At 37.7% G+C, this 15,447-nt stretch overlaps 1 protein-coding gene and 1 long non-coding RNA gene across 2 annotated transcripts; one reads left to right on the forward strand and one right to left on the reverse strand.

The window, feature by feature from the left end:
- The first annotated feature begins 5,209 nt into the window (after positions 1 to 5,209).
- LOC120292689 lies at positions 5,210 to 7,413 on the forward strand. The gene is made up of 3 exons (XR_005550291.1): positions 5,210 to 5,631; positions 5,923 to 6,045; positions 6,121 to 7,413. It is a non-coding gene; the product is annotated as an uncharacterized LOC120292689 (long non-coding RNA).
- A 1,159-nt stretch (positions 7,414 to 8,572) lies between these two features.
- LOC120292577 (ankyrin repeat-containing protein NPR4-like) lies at positions 8,573 to 12,563 on the reverse strand. Its single transcript, XM_039310839.1, has 3 exons — positions 12,422 to 12,563; positions 10,730 to 11,238; positions 8,573 to 9,214 (listed from the first exon to the last, which is right to left on the reverse strand). Exons 1-3 carry the CDS (start codon positions 12,561 to 12,563, stop codon positions 8,573 to 8,575), a joined length of 1,293 nt encoding a protein of 430 aa, XP_039166773.1.
- Between the last annotated feature and the right edge of the window lie 2,884 nt (positions 12,564 to 15,447).

Here is a 15,447-nt window from a genome sequence, read left to right on the forward strand (position 1 = left end):
AAAAAAAAAAAAAAAACCTAAACAATCAGCCCACGTCCCTCCTGCAGTTTCTTATTTTATTTTGACTTTTATCCCATCTGGTCTTCCACTTGTGAGGGCTTCTTATTTTATTTTGACTTTTTGACTTTTGTCCCATCGGCTCTTCCACTTTTGAGTTGTCTTAATATTTTCTTTTGGACTTTTGAAGCATCTTTGCTTCCACTTTTCAGCAAAAGCAATACCATTACATTTCCACGATACTTCCTAGAACATGATAACTTTAGACTTCCATGCCTTCCCCAGGGAGTACATAGCAATGAGAATCATCTTCGAGAGTTCTTCAGCCAAGTGAACATTCTCTTAACCTTCAAGGATGGTGTCATCTATATAGGGAAATTCTAACGAATCAATGTTCAATGGCTCCAACTAGATGAATTAATCTATTATTGTCATCCACGGATAGATTATAATGTACTGTACAATTTTGTACTATTAGGTTGCATTTAGTAATCCAAATAAAATTTAAAATATGATAATTCTATCCTATATTTAATACCTACTCAAGACAGGACAAAGTCAAATAAGAGAGATATAACTTAGATAAAATTATCTCATGGCAAAGGTGAAATATAGGTGAATAGGATTTGTAATATCCATAATATTAAATTTATTTTTCTCGAATAAAAAATTCTTAATTAATAAAATTAAAATAATATTTTAAACCTAATATAAAAATCAAAAAATTGAAAAATAACAACAATTTCATTTTTATTTAATCCTTTATATATATTAAATTTATTTCTATCTTATAATATAAATTAAATATATATATTTAGTATTTATATTTATTACATATTTTAGATGTTTTAGTATTTTAGGTATATTAATATATTTTACTATTTAATGAAATTTAATTAGAGAATGATGGAAGGGAAAAAATAAATAAAAAGTGAGAAAAAATAATAAAATATAAGCAAATAAAAAATGAAGTAAGCAAGAGTGTCATAAGACATTCTTACTATCTCCATTTGTGCAGCTTTTAGTTCATTTGCACTAATATGTCGTTTATACTAAATAAAATACATGATATGATATGATTATATATTGACTTTATTACTGTAATTCATCAAATAATGAGTAGGATATAATAAAATTCCTGGATTTCATATACTTTCTTATTTAGTTTTATCTGACTAGACAATCAGACGACCAAACATAGTCTTAAAGTGTTCGAAAGGTAATTGAAGTGAGAGCTAAAAATGTAAAAAGAAAAATAGAGACATCGTACACGAAGGACAAACTCATGAGCAATGGACCTAAGCTCGGTTCACTTCACTCCCTTTAAAATGCCTCAAATTATTCAGCTGTGACAAATTTTTTACTGCAGACCATCATAAATGGGGAAAATAAGCAGGGTAGATTTATATATTGAGAAAAAAGTAGCTTTATATACAAGCTTATATCATTTGATGTCCTTCCATTAAATCAAGACAATCATGTTCTAAGAAATGGGCAAATTCATGTTAAATAATAAATAAAAAGAACAAGCTGATGCACTAGTTTTATTGTATATTTGTCATTGCAACGTCCACCAAATCCTTTACGGATCGAAAACTTAATATGGGTCATTTCTACAATGCTGTTGAATCAGAGGACTCCACAAATTACGTCAGTCATGTAGTAATTTCTTTAAAGGATTGGTAGAAAAACTCATAACACAATGTATGCAAGATGTTTGTGACCACCATTTTAAAGCGATTCTAAATAGTGTCAAACTAGAATTACTACAGCCCTTCTTAGAAAAAGGGGTTTGATTGATGAAAGGAAAAATAAAACTAGATGCATTCTGAAAAGAAACTGCTTTTCACTTTCCTATGATGTAAAATGTGAGAAATTTCTTGGGAAAGGATGAATCCGCCCTCCAATTAAATATCTCAGCAAAAGGTGGGAGGCATGGGCCAACAATTCTAATTTACCTAGGCAGTATATCAGAATCCCCTTACTCCTCTCACGATATCGAAAAATAAAGTAAATATATGTCTATTTGTTATCATTTTGCGGATGAGGATGTGATTGCTTTGGCTGATCAAAATCTAATACTTCCCTTATGTCCGTTCCTTTTTGGACTAGCGCAGAGAGAGCAAGTGCTGCGCCCGGTCACCCCTCTCAACAAAGAAATCAAGATACGTGATCAGGGAAGACATTCTCCTCTCAAAGCTAATCATAGTAGTCATGGGGCATACCTTTTCTGCATCAGCAATAAGCCATCACGCATCGGTCGTCCTGACAAATTGCTACTTTCACGCATCCAACAACCTCTGCTAAAGAAAAGGGAAAAGCAAAAGGCTTTGGGCCCATTTTCATCTCCTTGGGTCGCTGAACCACGGCTGGACCTGCCCAGGGCCAAGATAAAAAGCTGGGCTTTCTTTGGGCCTCTCTAGGAAAAGCTGCAGAGGCAGATCCTCCGCCGATTCTACCTGCACTTCCCGTTATTTCCGTATCAAACTTGCAACTCAGCTCTCAAATTATCAACTTGGATATTGTCCTACGTGGTGGAATTGAATCCATTTCAGAAAAGACTACTATCTTAAGAAGTCCAGAGATTCTTCCAAGTCTAATCACTCTTCGAAGAGAAAGTGCGCAGACTTCAACAGTGAATCTTCTCTTCCTTCTCATAAAAACAAACCTGAGGATAGCGGCGCTATCTCTAAAGGACCAGCAAAATTTTCTTGACTGACCAACCTCTAACAACAGATGAAGGTTTAAATGTTGCTTTTCAATTGGGTCCATTGAAAGCCCCCTAGACCTGATGAAGCTCCTACCATCTTATATAATGTTGCGATATAATTGGTGTGTGCACTTTTTATCCTTTTTGCCATCAGATTTCACGCTTCATGAACCAAACCACACATTTAATTTGCCCAAAAGCACTCAATCCTCAATCCATCTTTAATTTTTGACCTATCAGTCTTTGTACTGTTCCTTACAAAATAATCTCAAAGATTTTGGGTAACTGACTCAAACTTGTCATACATACTCTGATTTCTTGTTGTTAAGGAGATATTGTGGCAGGCAATCATTTCTAATAATCCAGCTTTAGAAATTTTAAGGAAAAAAAAATTCATAATCTTTTGCTACACTTATACTTGACATGAGCAAAGCCTTCGACAGATTAAATTGGACATGTTCTTGGTAAGTTGGGCTTTAGGTGCCGTCATCGCCACTTCAATTGGCAATGTGTCTCAGGAGTTTCTTTCTCTCTTGTGATAAATGGCTCGCCCTCGCACCCTTTCAAGCCCTTCTATGCTCTGCTGCAAGGTGTTCTTCTCTCATATCTTATCTGTTAATATCCTGCGCTAAGGCTCTTTCGGCTCCTCTTAATACATCTGCAGTCGTAGAATGTCCTGAAAGACATTTCCTTAAATAGAAATTGTTTTGAATTTGTCATCTTTTCTTTGCACACGAAGCCCGCTCTGACTTCAACAATATCTCTTTTTCGTTTGTTCATACCTCCCTTACCCTCTCTCTCTCTCTCTCTCTCTCCTCGTCCTAACTACGGTGAAACCGCACACTTCCTGTACTACGGCTCACCAGGCCCAGGAAGCCAAAACCAGAGAGAGATAGTGGCCACGACCAGCACCGACGGCAGAGCCTCTGGCGGGAGCCCAAACATAGTGTGGAAATGGCCCCATCAGAGGTTCAAGATGGAGGACAAGAAGGCTATCCCCACAGTACGTGCTCCGACACGGTGGCAGAGTGACGGACATCGTCCCCACCTTCCTCACTTCGAAGCCAGGGCTGGGCTTGGCTTCCCACCTTGCGTCTCCGCACTCCAACACGCCAAGACCAACTCCATGTCCGCCGTCCCCACGTGCTGTTACGTCTGGATCCGTTTTCGAAGCCCTTTGTCCTCTTTCTCTATATGGGATCTTTCTCCTTGTCACGGATCACTACGGCCGCTAGGTGTTCGATAAAATTACCCTGACGAAGTAGCTGGGTTGGACCTGGGTTTTTTTTATAGTTTGGTGTTGCTTGGTGATTGGCAGAAATGAAAGAGAAACAGAGAGAAAAAAGAGAAAGCGAGGGGAGCTGTGAAGGAACGAAAAAGAGTCCAACTAAGTCAGTGGGGCCTAGTATGGCAACTAATGAATGGACTACTGTATATCCTACGTGTCGCTAGTCAAGCACCCAATATTTTCTCGACTAGAGAGTGGAGACTCTCCCTCCCACAATGGATTTTCAGAGAAGTCATCTCCTTTAGCCTTCACTTGAATTTAATTATGACAAAGTTCTAGTAATTTTGCAATACATTTTCATTTATTGTACACTTGAGTACTCTAATGACGACAATAGCAATCAGAACCATTTGGAAATGAAGAACTTTGGACGGAACTTGGTACTTCTGTCGTTTTTCCTTCTTGACTAATCGAAAATGTCAATGATTTGTAGCAAATATTTTTCCTCCACTACAGACGTGAAACAATGTGATGTCACAACTTAAATCAGCTACAAAGCTTGCTAAGTTCTTTCTTTCTACAGCCGTACCTGATCTAATTGATGAATTTGCTAACAAAGTTCTGTGTATTTTTTTTAATAAGTGGACAATAGAGGAGGTTTCTTTTCCGTGATTCTGTTTCTTTCCTTTGACACCTACTACCCCTTCGAAAATTTTCAAATTGCTTTGTCATTCACATGCCGAGCAGCGAGTCCTCCTTTCAAATTCTTCAATCTGTTCATTAGGAAGCAAAATTACCTCTCTAAAGTGTTTTTGTTAACCGTTCTAACAGAGCATGCTTTTTTCTCTGTTCGTGAAGCAGCTGAAGAACTTCATATCACTGGCGGTATCCACCCCGGATACTGTCTGTACCATTTTGTGGAGTAAGTAGTTCATCCCTTTCCTATTTGATCCATTCTATTTACCAATTACTAGCGGAGAAAAGGAAGCTAGTACTGTTTGTGACATTGTAAGTGAGAATATTAAAGTATCCATTCACAAAATGCGAAAGACTTCTTGGTAAGTTGATATTTTTTATGTAGAGATAATCCGTTTGGCTATTTGAGAGTAGTTCTCGCCGGCACAATTGTACATGGCAAAGGCAAAAAGAAATTGTCTTTTCAAGTCTTTCCTGTGTTTACTTGCAGATGTCACTGATCTCCAAGGAGGATGTTTCTCGTAGGGTAAGGTCTGACACACGTTTCTAGCATTAGGATGCACCATTCTCTAGTGGTCTCTTGGTTGAGGTCTCAAGGAGGTTGAAATTTGCTTGTATCACTGCAGTTTGATTTCTTTTGCCTTCGTTTACATTCTGGTATCTTCTGCGTTCTTGTGGACTATTTGATCGAGCTTCTAGGGGTCTCCTCTCACTATGTCTGGGTTTGTCTCGATCTTCTTAGGCATTCTCTGATTCGCATTACCCTTTTGCTACATTGATACCAGAGGATAATGTTGCTCAAAGTGTCTTATCCAGGCTACTTTTTCTGCACCATCAACAACTTGCTTCTTTATATGTCCACTGTAGAAACATTGCACTAAATTAATTGTCTCTCTTCTTTCATAATTCACTGTTTAATCTCATCTTCTTGTTTTGTTCACAAACCTTCATATGATCACAGGAGCACTTAACACCCGCTGATTATGTGAAGATTCCAACTGTGAGTATGATTTGGTGTTGAGAGAGAAAATATTTAGATAGCATGATTTTTTGTTTATATCTTCTTGATGATCTTAATGTTGTACATCTTACTATATATCCAGCGAAGAAATTGTATAACCATCCCAAAATAGGTGCGGTTCATGATTACCTGTTTTTAGCTTCAGCTTCATGTGTTTGATTTTGCTGGTGATTTTTCTCAATGCAAAACCTCATTTCACTTGCTATTGTGTCACGAGGTCTAGATGTTCTTTCAATTAAGCATGGTTTGAATCGCCTATTCTTTCTGCAGGACTTTGCCAACTATTTAAAAGGTTGTAGGTTTCTCCCAAAATTAAACAATGAATGTGTGCATCGCAGATACTCAATCTAGAAGGAAAGATTAGCTAGCTTGCAGAACCTACTCCTTAATATGGTGAGTTTTGTAAATGCTGATTTTGGACTCGTCTTTTGCAGCCTCGTGAGGCTAACACATTTTATTTCCCTCTAGTTTGAACAGGACACTGTGTTGATACCAAAGAAAACATCCTGGTTAGGATACTATCCAGATGGAACTTTTGATTCTGTTTTGCCTGCACAGGAGTTAATTGTTGTGTTCTGGGACACGTAATTAATATTCAATAGTTTGTCATCGATTTATGATTTGTTGGTTTTATCCCTCATCAAGAAATCTTTCAAATCTTGATGGAAATGAGCTTAAAGTTTCAAAGAACCTTGGCAGTAGTCAGTGTCATGAATCACCAATGCTCTCGAAGCAGAAGCTATGTAATTTATGGGTGATAGTGATGGTCACTGAAAATCAGTGGTGAAGTATTTATGCTAGATCAGGGTAGAATCTCCTTGTGGTTCACTCTTCTGAGAATTTGTTCCTGCACTCAAACCAAATCAATAATTAAGGATTCACTCGACGACTTGCACGCGCATAGCTATATGAAAAACCAGGGGTCTGGAATTTATAGAATTTCTGGAACATTGATGTTGATTTGGTATTTAACTGTTTTTTTTTTTTTTGGGACCTTGTACGGTCAAATAAGAAATACAACAGAGATCGAGTTGAAACATTTTATGAGGCGCATTTATATGATGATTAACCATGTTTAAAGTACTACTGAGGATTATGAAATCATTATGTTTACCGAGCTCTTCCTTTACAATCTTATGGTGTAGGAGATGTATATCCAAGACGTGGTCCGCGATTGCATTTTGTTAGTGATTTCTGATTTTCTTTTGATCATTGAGCATTCGTTTTTGGAAAGTTGATGATCAAAGGAAAATTGAATTTACATAAGAGAAATGGACAAAACAGAATTGATGAAAAAACATATTGTGGGATGGTGTTGTCGTTGTGGTATAATCTCTTCATAACATGCTTTTATCCTTACTCAATGCGACGGTTTGCATCCTTTCACCATTAGTCCAATCGGAGGGAAACAAAAAAGGAGCAGTGCATCTTTCCTGAAGACCGAGCTTTACATCGAGGACTGCATTGAATTGAAGACCTTGAATGAAGCTGGGAAAGTCCAATTCATCAACATATCTTGGAATTATCTCTAGACTTCTCTCGCCGACATACAAAAATATATAGTACCTTACTTGGCAGATGATGCACCTTTAGCGAAGAACGTGACAACAGGAACGGCTTCTAGCAGTTGGACCCCACGGGTTCAGGGTTTGTATACAAGAAATGTTAGGCTGTGTGAGGAACGGCCACTACTCTCTGTGCGTTAGCGAGTGCGCATGTATTCCACGAATGAATATGAAAGAAAAATGAAATGATTGTTGTTGGCGTGAGTGCGTGATTGGATTTCTGTAAGTTGATATGGTGATACATTTTTGGCCTTGTGTACCTAATTATTTGATGATGTTACTCATTGCGTTGGCTTGAGAGTTCTTAGATAACACTCAAAGATAACATTCCCATTTCCATGAGGGCTTATGAAATGTTTCGGATTATCGTAAGGGAAGCATTGGATCGTAGGTGACTCTTGTTCTCAGTAGATGCTGAAAATATCATGGTACTTCCTGCAGTTTTGCGCAACTAGGCCATTAAAGAGCGATGCAAGTTGAAACCAAGTCACAATTCAACGGCAACTTCGAATATATGCTAGTAAAAATCACTTTCTTCGGCAAACCTTCTGTGGTGTGCTAACCTCTATTCACGCCCACTTGCAAAACTTGAAACGAAATTTGCTGTTGGCAATGCTGTACAGTATAGCTAACTTACTAACAATTAACTATGCCCACTTGTAAAACTTTTAAGGAGTTGATAACTTACTAATTCATTTGACATTAATATATACGTTATAATGGCTGGAACTTACTAACCTCTTATTGATCCACTCATTAAATCTAGAAGTCGTTAATTTACTAATCAATTTGATGTTGGTAAATTCATCACGATGCCGGTAACTCATTGACCATCGTTGAAGAATGTTCAGGGAATTCATAGAAGTTCAAGTAATTGCAATCAACAATAAAGACAAATAAAACTCATTAAATGCTACCAAGAGCATTTTTTATTTAATTGAAATATCCCAAAGTCCAACGCCACCGCAACCAAACAACAATTATCACCAAAAAATGCCAACTTGGCAGTTCATGCGCATTTTGCTCAGCAGCTGCGAAACCCTCTTTGGCTTTCATTTGGCTAACTAGGATGCAATCTAACCTGTACATCCGTAACACAACTGAAAAGACTCAACTTGTTGGCCTTCGCTGCGCTCCACTCCGGTCATCTTCAGCACGGCAGTTCTGCCGGAGCGGATCAAACGGCCAACGTTGACAGGGTTTAAATCAGACAGCTGACGTGAAAGTGCTCGAACTAACAAAGCAAAAAGAAAATTTCCTGGCCACAAAGACATGGGACCGTAGAACCGGCCCAACTTATTTAGCGGCTTTCCTAGAGTATCCCACGGTCAAGCATAAAAGTCCCGGACCTATGTTCAGGGACAGCGACGCGGCCCCTGTTGGACAGTAATGAAGCGGCGACACTGGAAATAAGCAGCTATCAACGTAGGAGACGCACACAGGGGACCCATAAAGAGCGTAATTTCGAACGGGGGGCTCAATACAGCAAACACACTACTGAAAAAGGCGATCATCATCATGAATGAAGCAATGAAAATGAATAAGTCTGTGATGTGGACCACCATGTGGTGGCGATCGCTCAAGAAACGCCCAAAGTATAGCATAAGTAGTGCCCCAGTTGAGAAAAGGAACGCTCCACTGTCAAATGTCACAAAAAGTAGGAAAGGGAGGCTTTGCGAAAGAATCGCCCTCCCCTTATTGGGTCCGTCATTGTTATAACCTCCGGGCATCGTAATGACGGCGGTGAAGGTGACTGTGGCTATGAGCACTGCCATTATTTGTTGAACCTCCACAGATTTTCCTTTTTTCGACCTGAAATCTTCTTCCTCTGCGGGAATTACTCCTGTGGTAATTGGCACAGCTGGTTGCCCCTCAACAAATTGCTTTTCTAACTTCTTACCATTTCCTTGAATCAAGTCACGATAATGCGGCATTCCCTCAGATCCTTTCAACACCCGAAAAGCTTCTATAGCATTGGGGATGGCATTGGGGCCATCCTAAAAATGTACGGAAAGTATCAATTAAAGAGTAGTCTTTCTTGGCAAAGTATTTCAAGACCTTGACTTTACGCACTCAAATACATTTATAATAAACAGAACTTCGGGCGAGTCCTAAAACATTATGGGGGCAGAGTGTACGTTTTCTCTTTTACCTCAAGAACTGTTTGAAAGGGGGCAGAAAAGAAACAGTAGGATTATAGCTAAATATTGTTCAAAATATTCTGATTTTTTCTTGTGAATGTGGCGAATAAACTTCTTGGATGAGATCCTTTAATGTTACGGCTAATTCTACATTTTAAAGTTACTCAAGAATGATTGACACCCCCAGCAGAAGGGCCATTAGACAGCCAATATTTATTCTCCATTTTTCTTTTCTCCTTTCCCCCCTAACTTTAGATGGTCCCATCCCTAAATATTTTGCACTGTTTTCAAGATAAATAAGACAGACAATTATCTTTGAACCAGGTGAAGACCCGATTGTTGCATGGATTTATACTCGATGAAAGTTTTGATTTGATAATATAATATGATCTTATAACACATATTTACCAACGTTACACATTATATTGTACACAGATAATATATTTATCAACCAAACAATAGAACTAACTAATATCAAATATTACTTTATTAAGTGAATTGTCACAAACTATTCCTTGTTAATTGAATTCTTTGTTACCGTATAACTTCTAAGAAAAAAGAATTCAAACTAATTTTTTAAACTATATTTACTGCCGCCACCCGGACCCCTTATGAGGGTCCGGAACCTTCATTGAGAGAGTTTAGCCTCGCATTTAAGCGGTCAGCCTCTCTCTCAGGCCGGGGGCGAGGAATCCCTTGTAATGGGGTTCTTGCCCCCGTGGGGAGGGAATCTTTTTCCAACCCCTACTTGGCTGTACCCAGCCTTTCCTGGTGATCATAGCCTTTTAAGGTCTTGCTAAGGACCAAACCGTATAACTTCTAAGAAAAAAGAATTCACATTAATTTTTTTTAAACTATATTTTATAATATGCAGTTAACTGCAGGCTATTAATACTAAATTGGGATTTTCTTTATGTAATTAGATTTTAAGTGCGGCTTTCATATGTGGGAATGAGTTAGATGATTTCAGACCATAAGCATTAATCAGATTATAAAGACTTCGATTTTAACATCTTGCATTGAAGCGGGAGGGAATGAAGCTTTGTTTATTAGTGCCTTAACCACAAAGTTCAATTCTGCCCGAATGTCTTATTTATGGTTAGATATGAAGTATGAAAGCACTTCACTTCGAGCCCTTTTCGAATGTGTGTCACATATAATAAAGCAATCTATGCTACTATTTACTATGAAAATTGATAATATATTCAATATGCTCAAACAATCGAATAATCAAAACAAAGTTGACGCAAAAAGACTTCAATTGGGTGGTTTGTTTGCACCGAGCGTCACTTGGCCACAAGTTCTAAACAATACTGAAAAATCACTATGTGAGTGAACAAATTAGGCTCTATAGAGTTGAAGCAAGCGTACCACATCGTTAGCCTTAAAAATGTCAAAGGCAGTCAAGTGATCCTTATTTGAGGTCAAACGGTCCAATCTCTTGTCTTGCGCAAGTATGACTATAATTCTATATCTTTTATGAAGCACAGCCAAATGCAGAGCGGTGTTTCCATCAGTGTCTTGTTCCTTGATAAGATACTCCAGATTTGGCACTCGGAGTATGTACTTGACGACATTCACTTTTCCACCGTTTACAGCCGCATGAAGGACCGTTTGGCCTTTGGTGCTTGTTGAGTCCCACGCATCTGGACAGTATTTAACAATCTCGTCAATGACATTGAGGTGGCCATTATATGCTGCAAGGAGAAGAGCGGATCGCCCGATTTTGTCCAGGTCATATGCCGTAGAAGTATCTTGTTGTAGGAGCAGTCGAACTACTTCGACGTTGCCCCTGAAAGCAACATAATGAAGAGGAGTCCAACCCATATCGTCTCCTTCTCTGATCACTTCTGGTCTGTTCTTCAGGATTTTCTCCCAAACTTTGCAAAATCAAATAGGAATATGTCATGATCTAAATCATTTTTAGCATCTTGACATAGATTTTAAAATTGCATTTCATTGCAATAAGTTTTTCTGTTTTTCCCTATACTAAGAAGGTATATGTCATGGTTATTCTGAAATTTCTCAGGTGACATTGTGTAACACACGTAGAATTTGACTACCATCAATCTAGCATAATGCAAAAATTTGGAAACTTTTTCTTTTTGATTTGTTGGAAATTCATTAAGTTGATTGAGAAGAAGCTTCTCTCACAGGTAGATGCCAATCATTTTGCGGAACTATCGTGCCCAACTCAATTTTGTAGAAAATTTCAATATTGAATGAGGATTTAGGACCTTCTACATTTGCAATGGTAAAAATCACTGCACTCTACTTTTTTTTTTTTTTTTTTGAAAGCCATCGAAATTTACTCTCTTGGGTTTTGCATTGGATACCCTGATATTTTGGAAATATATTGCAATATGCCTTGTCATTAATTGTAAACTGAAAAGTCATTAATCATAAGGAGAAAAAGTCAAAACAAAGAAGAATACACCCCCTCCCAAAAAAAAAAAGAAAAAGAAAAAAAAAGGACTGGATGAGAGATAAAAGGGAAGAGTTAGGGTGTGATGGTGATGGTGGTTGCTGCCACTACCATCGTAGGAGGGTTCATGATGATGATCGTGCCGGTAGAAATCCCAAAAAGTGGTAAAAATCAGAAAAAGTAGGAGCACAGAATCTAAAAGAACACGTAGAAAGAAATTAAGTGCATGTAAAAGATGCTACCTTAAAAGTAATGAAAAAATTATTTAAAAAGTTCTAAATCTATTGCGTTGATATCATTTCAATCCTAAACTTTTCCATTAAATCAATTTAGTCATAATATTTTTTCATATTGATACAAATTCAATCTATTCAACCAATTTAGGATGAAAATCACCGTAGTAGATGACATCTTATGTGACACGATTGATGTTGACATGGACATTTTCAAATAATTTTTTTCTTATTTTGTTTTACAAAAAAATTCTTTTTTTCTCATTTTTCCTTTTTTTCCTATACTTTTTCCTTTGGACTATGATTGGCGACCACCACAGCCAAGGGCTGTCAAGGGCAAGGGTGGCCCTCCTTGGATTTGGGGAGGGCTTGACCCTTGCCGCTTGGGCGAGTGCGAGGACTTGCTTGTCCAAGCAGTGAAGGTCGAGCCCTCATCAGATCTGACGAGGGCCACCCTCGCCCAAGTTGTGAGGGTCATGTCTTCACCAGATCCGATGAGAGTGGCAATGCTCTCGCTAGCCCTTGGTTGTGGCCAGTCGCTAGACATGGCCAATACTAGCCACGGTGCAAAGGAGAAATAATAGGAATAAACAAAAGGAAAGAAAAAAAAGAATGAATTATTTAAAAATATTCATGTCAACGCTAGCCATGCTACATACGACAACGTCGTGAATTCTGGCATAAATTGGCTAGACAGACTAAATTGGTATCAACGTGAAAAGATTTAAGATTAAATTGGTCTAATTTAAAGGTTTATGACCGAATTGATACTAATATAATAAATTTAAGAATTTTTTATTGTACTTTTCCCTAAAAATAATAATTTTCCAAAATGGAGTCAATAACTACGTGAATCTTAACTATAGCTTCACAGTGACAGTCTTGATGGAAAAATCCAGTTCCTATGATACATGTAAAAGCTATAGTCTTCTGTTCTTATTCTAAGAGAGGACAAACCAGTTTGAATTTACTTAATGAATAAAACAATAAAGAGAATGCAACGAGAATAACTAACTCGAATCTTTTTTAAAACATAACCCCGATATATAGTGGTCGAGAAACTTGGCCTTGGAAAAAGGGTGAACCTTCACAAAAATAAAAGTAACAATAAATAAGTAATTATTGTTTTTATTACTATATTATAAAATTTTAGGATAGATAGTGGCCATCACTGCTAATACCAACACTCTCACCTAAAAGAAGCCTTGCACGAGAGATGGAACTTTATTTGAAATTTGTTTAGTGGACAGATCTTGCGATACTTACTGGTCATTGGGCGACCGATGGCAGCATGCAGAGCTGTAAATCCCTTAGGACCCTTGTGAGAGGATGGCAATGAAGACGCACATAAAATTAGCTCCATGATATCTAAATATTCTCGATCTGTTGCAAGATAAAGTGGGGACTCATCAGCAGAATTTGTAATATCACACAATTGAGGATCTTCTTCAATTAGCAACTTCACCACCAATTCATGGCCTCCTCTTATTGCATAATGTAGCGCAGTATCCTTATGCAAATTCTGTTTTTCAAGTAGTTATTTGCATGGGTCAACTTGCCCGTTTTCAACAACCCAATGGAGTGATTTCGCTAGATCAATGAAGACTCGGGCAACTTTGCAGTTTCCCAGTGTGGCAGCAATTTGCAAGGGAGTATCTCCTTTAGTGTTGCCCTGCCAAAGAAGGGATGGTCCTGATGGACATTGAAGAATATATTCAATCAAATTTACCTGATCGCATTGAGTCGCAACGTGAAGAATGTTGTTCTCCTTTGGTGTTGTTTGGTGGAAAAGGTCCTCTCCATTCCCCAAAATTACTGTCATCAGGTTATCAAAGTCTCCTAATTCTACAGCCTCATACACTTTAGAATGCATTCTTACTCTCTCTCTCTCTCTACCATTTACAAGACAGAGTAGCTGCAAGTAAACATATCGACATAAGCAATGTGTATCGGAAACAAGACTAATATATGCATGTAGACGGTCTTGGTTCAAATAAAATATGAATTTATCAGGTCTAAAGAATAACTTTCGAAAAGTCATATTGGTTTGTTCTTTTGAATATTTTGATCTTTCCCGGGCAATTTTATAATAAGAAAGTGGAGGTCATCTTCTTTAAAAGAAAAGGGACAAGAACCAAAAGCAAAGAAAATGTTTTCTTAATTTTGGCTTTGGAACCATCTGATTTTTTCCTCGAAACTTACACAACCTTCCCGTATGGTTAGGGAGCAATGACAAAGGACAATTGGGTTCAGGGTGGGTAGGTTCCAGACTTGAATCTTGCACTCGACCCTATTATAACCGATTCCCATTTTTTGGACTTTATACCCGATTTTGTTTGCATCGGACCCTATTTTGGAAACACCCTATTTTTCCGATTTAGTTCCAAGGTCAATCATGTTTTCACTAGAACTTGTTTCACAACTATTCAATATCCTATACGGCTTCGAATTTTACATTAATACATGAGAAAACAATGTAATCCTCCTTATTTGTATTGAAATATTAAGCACATGTAATCAATAAATACATAATCTTTTTAACTAAACAAAAAACTAAGGATTCACAAGACTAATTATCATAAACAAACATTATAAGGCAAAGCAAAAATCGTATGCGATAGATGGTGAGACTGTGAGCTGGTGAAGCGAGCGAGGAAGAGGAATGATGAAGGAGGAGGGACGTGCGAGAGGGAAAAACACGGTTCTAGGATTAGAAATCGAGGGGGGGGGGAAGATAGGATTTTGGACTTTTGGACTCAAAAAACCGATTTCCAAACTGGTCCAGTCGATCTAGTTCCTAAGTAGTTATTCACTTGGAACCGACAATCATACCAGTTCAAACCAGTTCCGAATTCTGGGAACCGGTTCCCAAACCTATTTTCAGGATTGGCCAATTTGATTTGGGGGTAGACTCGGTCCAGTTGTACACCCCTAGCAATGACAACCATCTTAATTAGTTCTTCGCCCAATAACATATTCTAAAGAAACTTCAAGGATGGCAGCCTCCACATAGGAAAATTCGAACGTACCAACATTCAACGGCTGAAATTTATCCAATTAATTGACTTGGTCAATTATTATCATCCGAAGATAATTGATATACAATGACACCGTCTCTCTCTCCAGGACAAGATTAATTGAAAGTGAACTTATCAATTTAAGCAATGAGTTCAAGTGCAAGAAATGTCTTTGAGACTTCCAACAAGACTAGACTAAAGGGAGGATACCCGGAAAAGAGATTTCTTTGAACTTTTCAACAGTTGTTCTTTGAGCATTTAAAGAGCCCTAGACTAAAGGGAGGATGTCATGGTGGAAATTTATTTGAGCTATCTAAAATAAGTGAATTAAAGAGAAGATGTTGGAAACTATGATCTTTCGGAAAAATATTTTTAAGAAGTCATTTTCCTAGAAAATGATAATACTTTCTAGTA

This window comes from Eucalyptus grandis, chromosome 4, assembly GCF_016545825.1.
Source record: "Eucalyptus grandis isolate ANBG69807.140 chromosome 4, ASM1654582v1, whole genome shotgun sequence".
In the NCBI taxonomy this organism is placed as follows: Eukaryota; Viridiplantae; Streptophyta; class Magnoliopsida; order Myrtales; family Myrtaceae; genus Eucalyptus; species Eucalyptus grandis.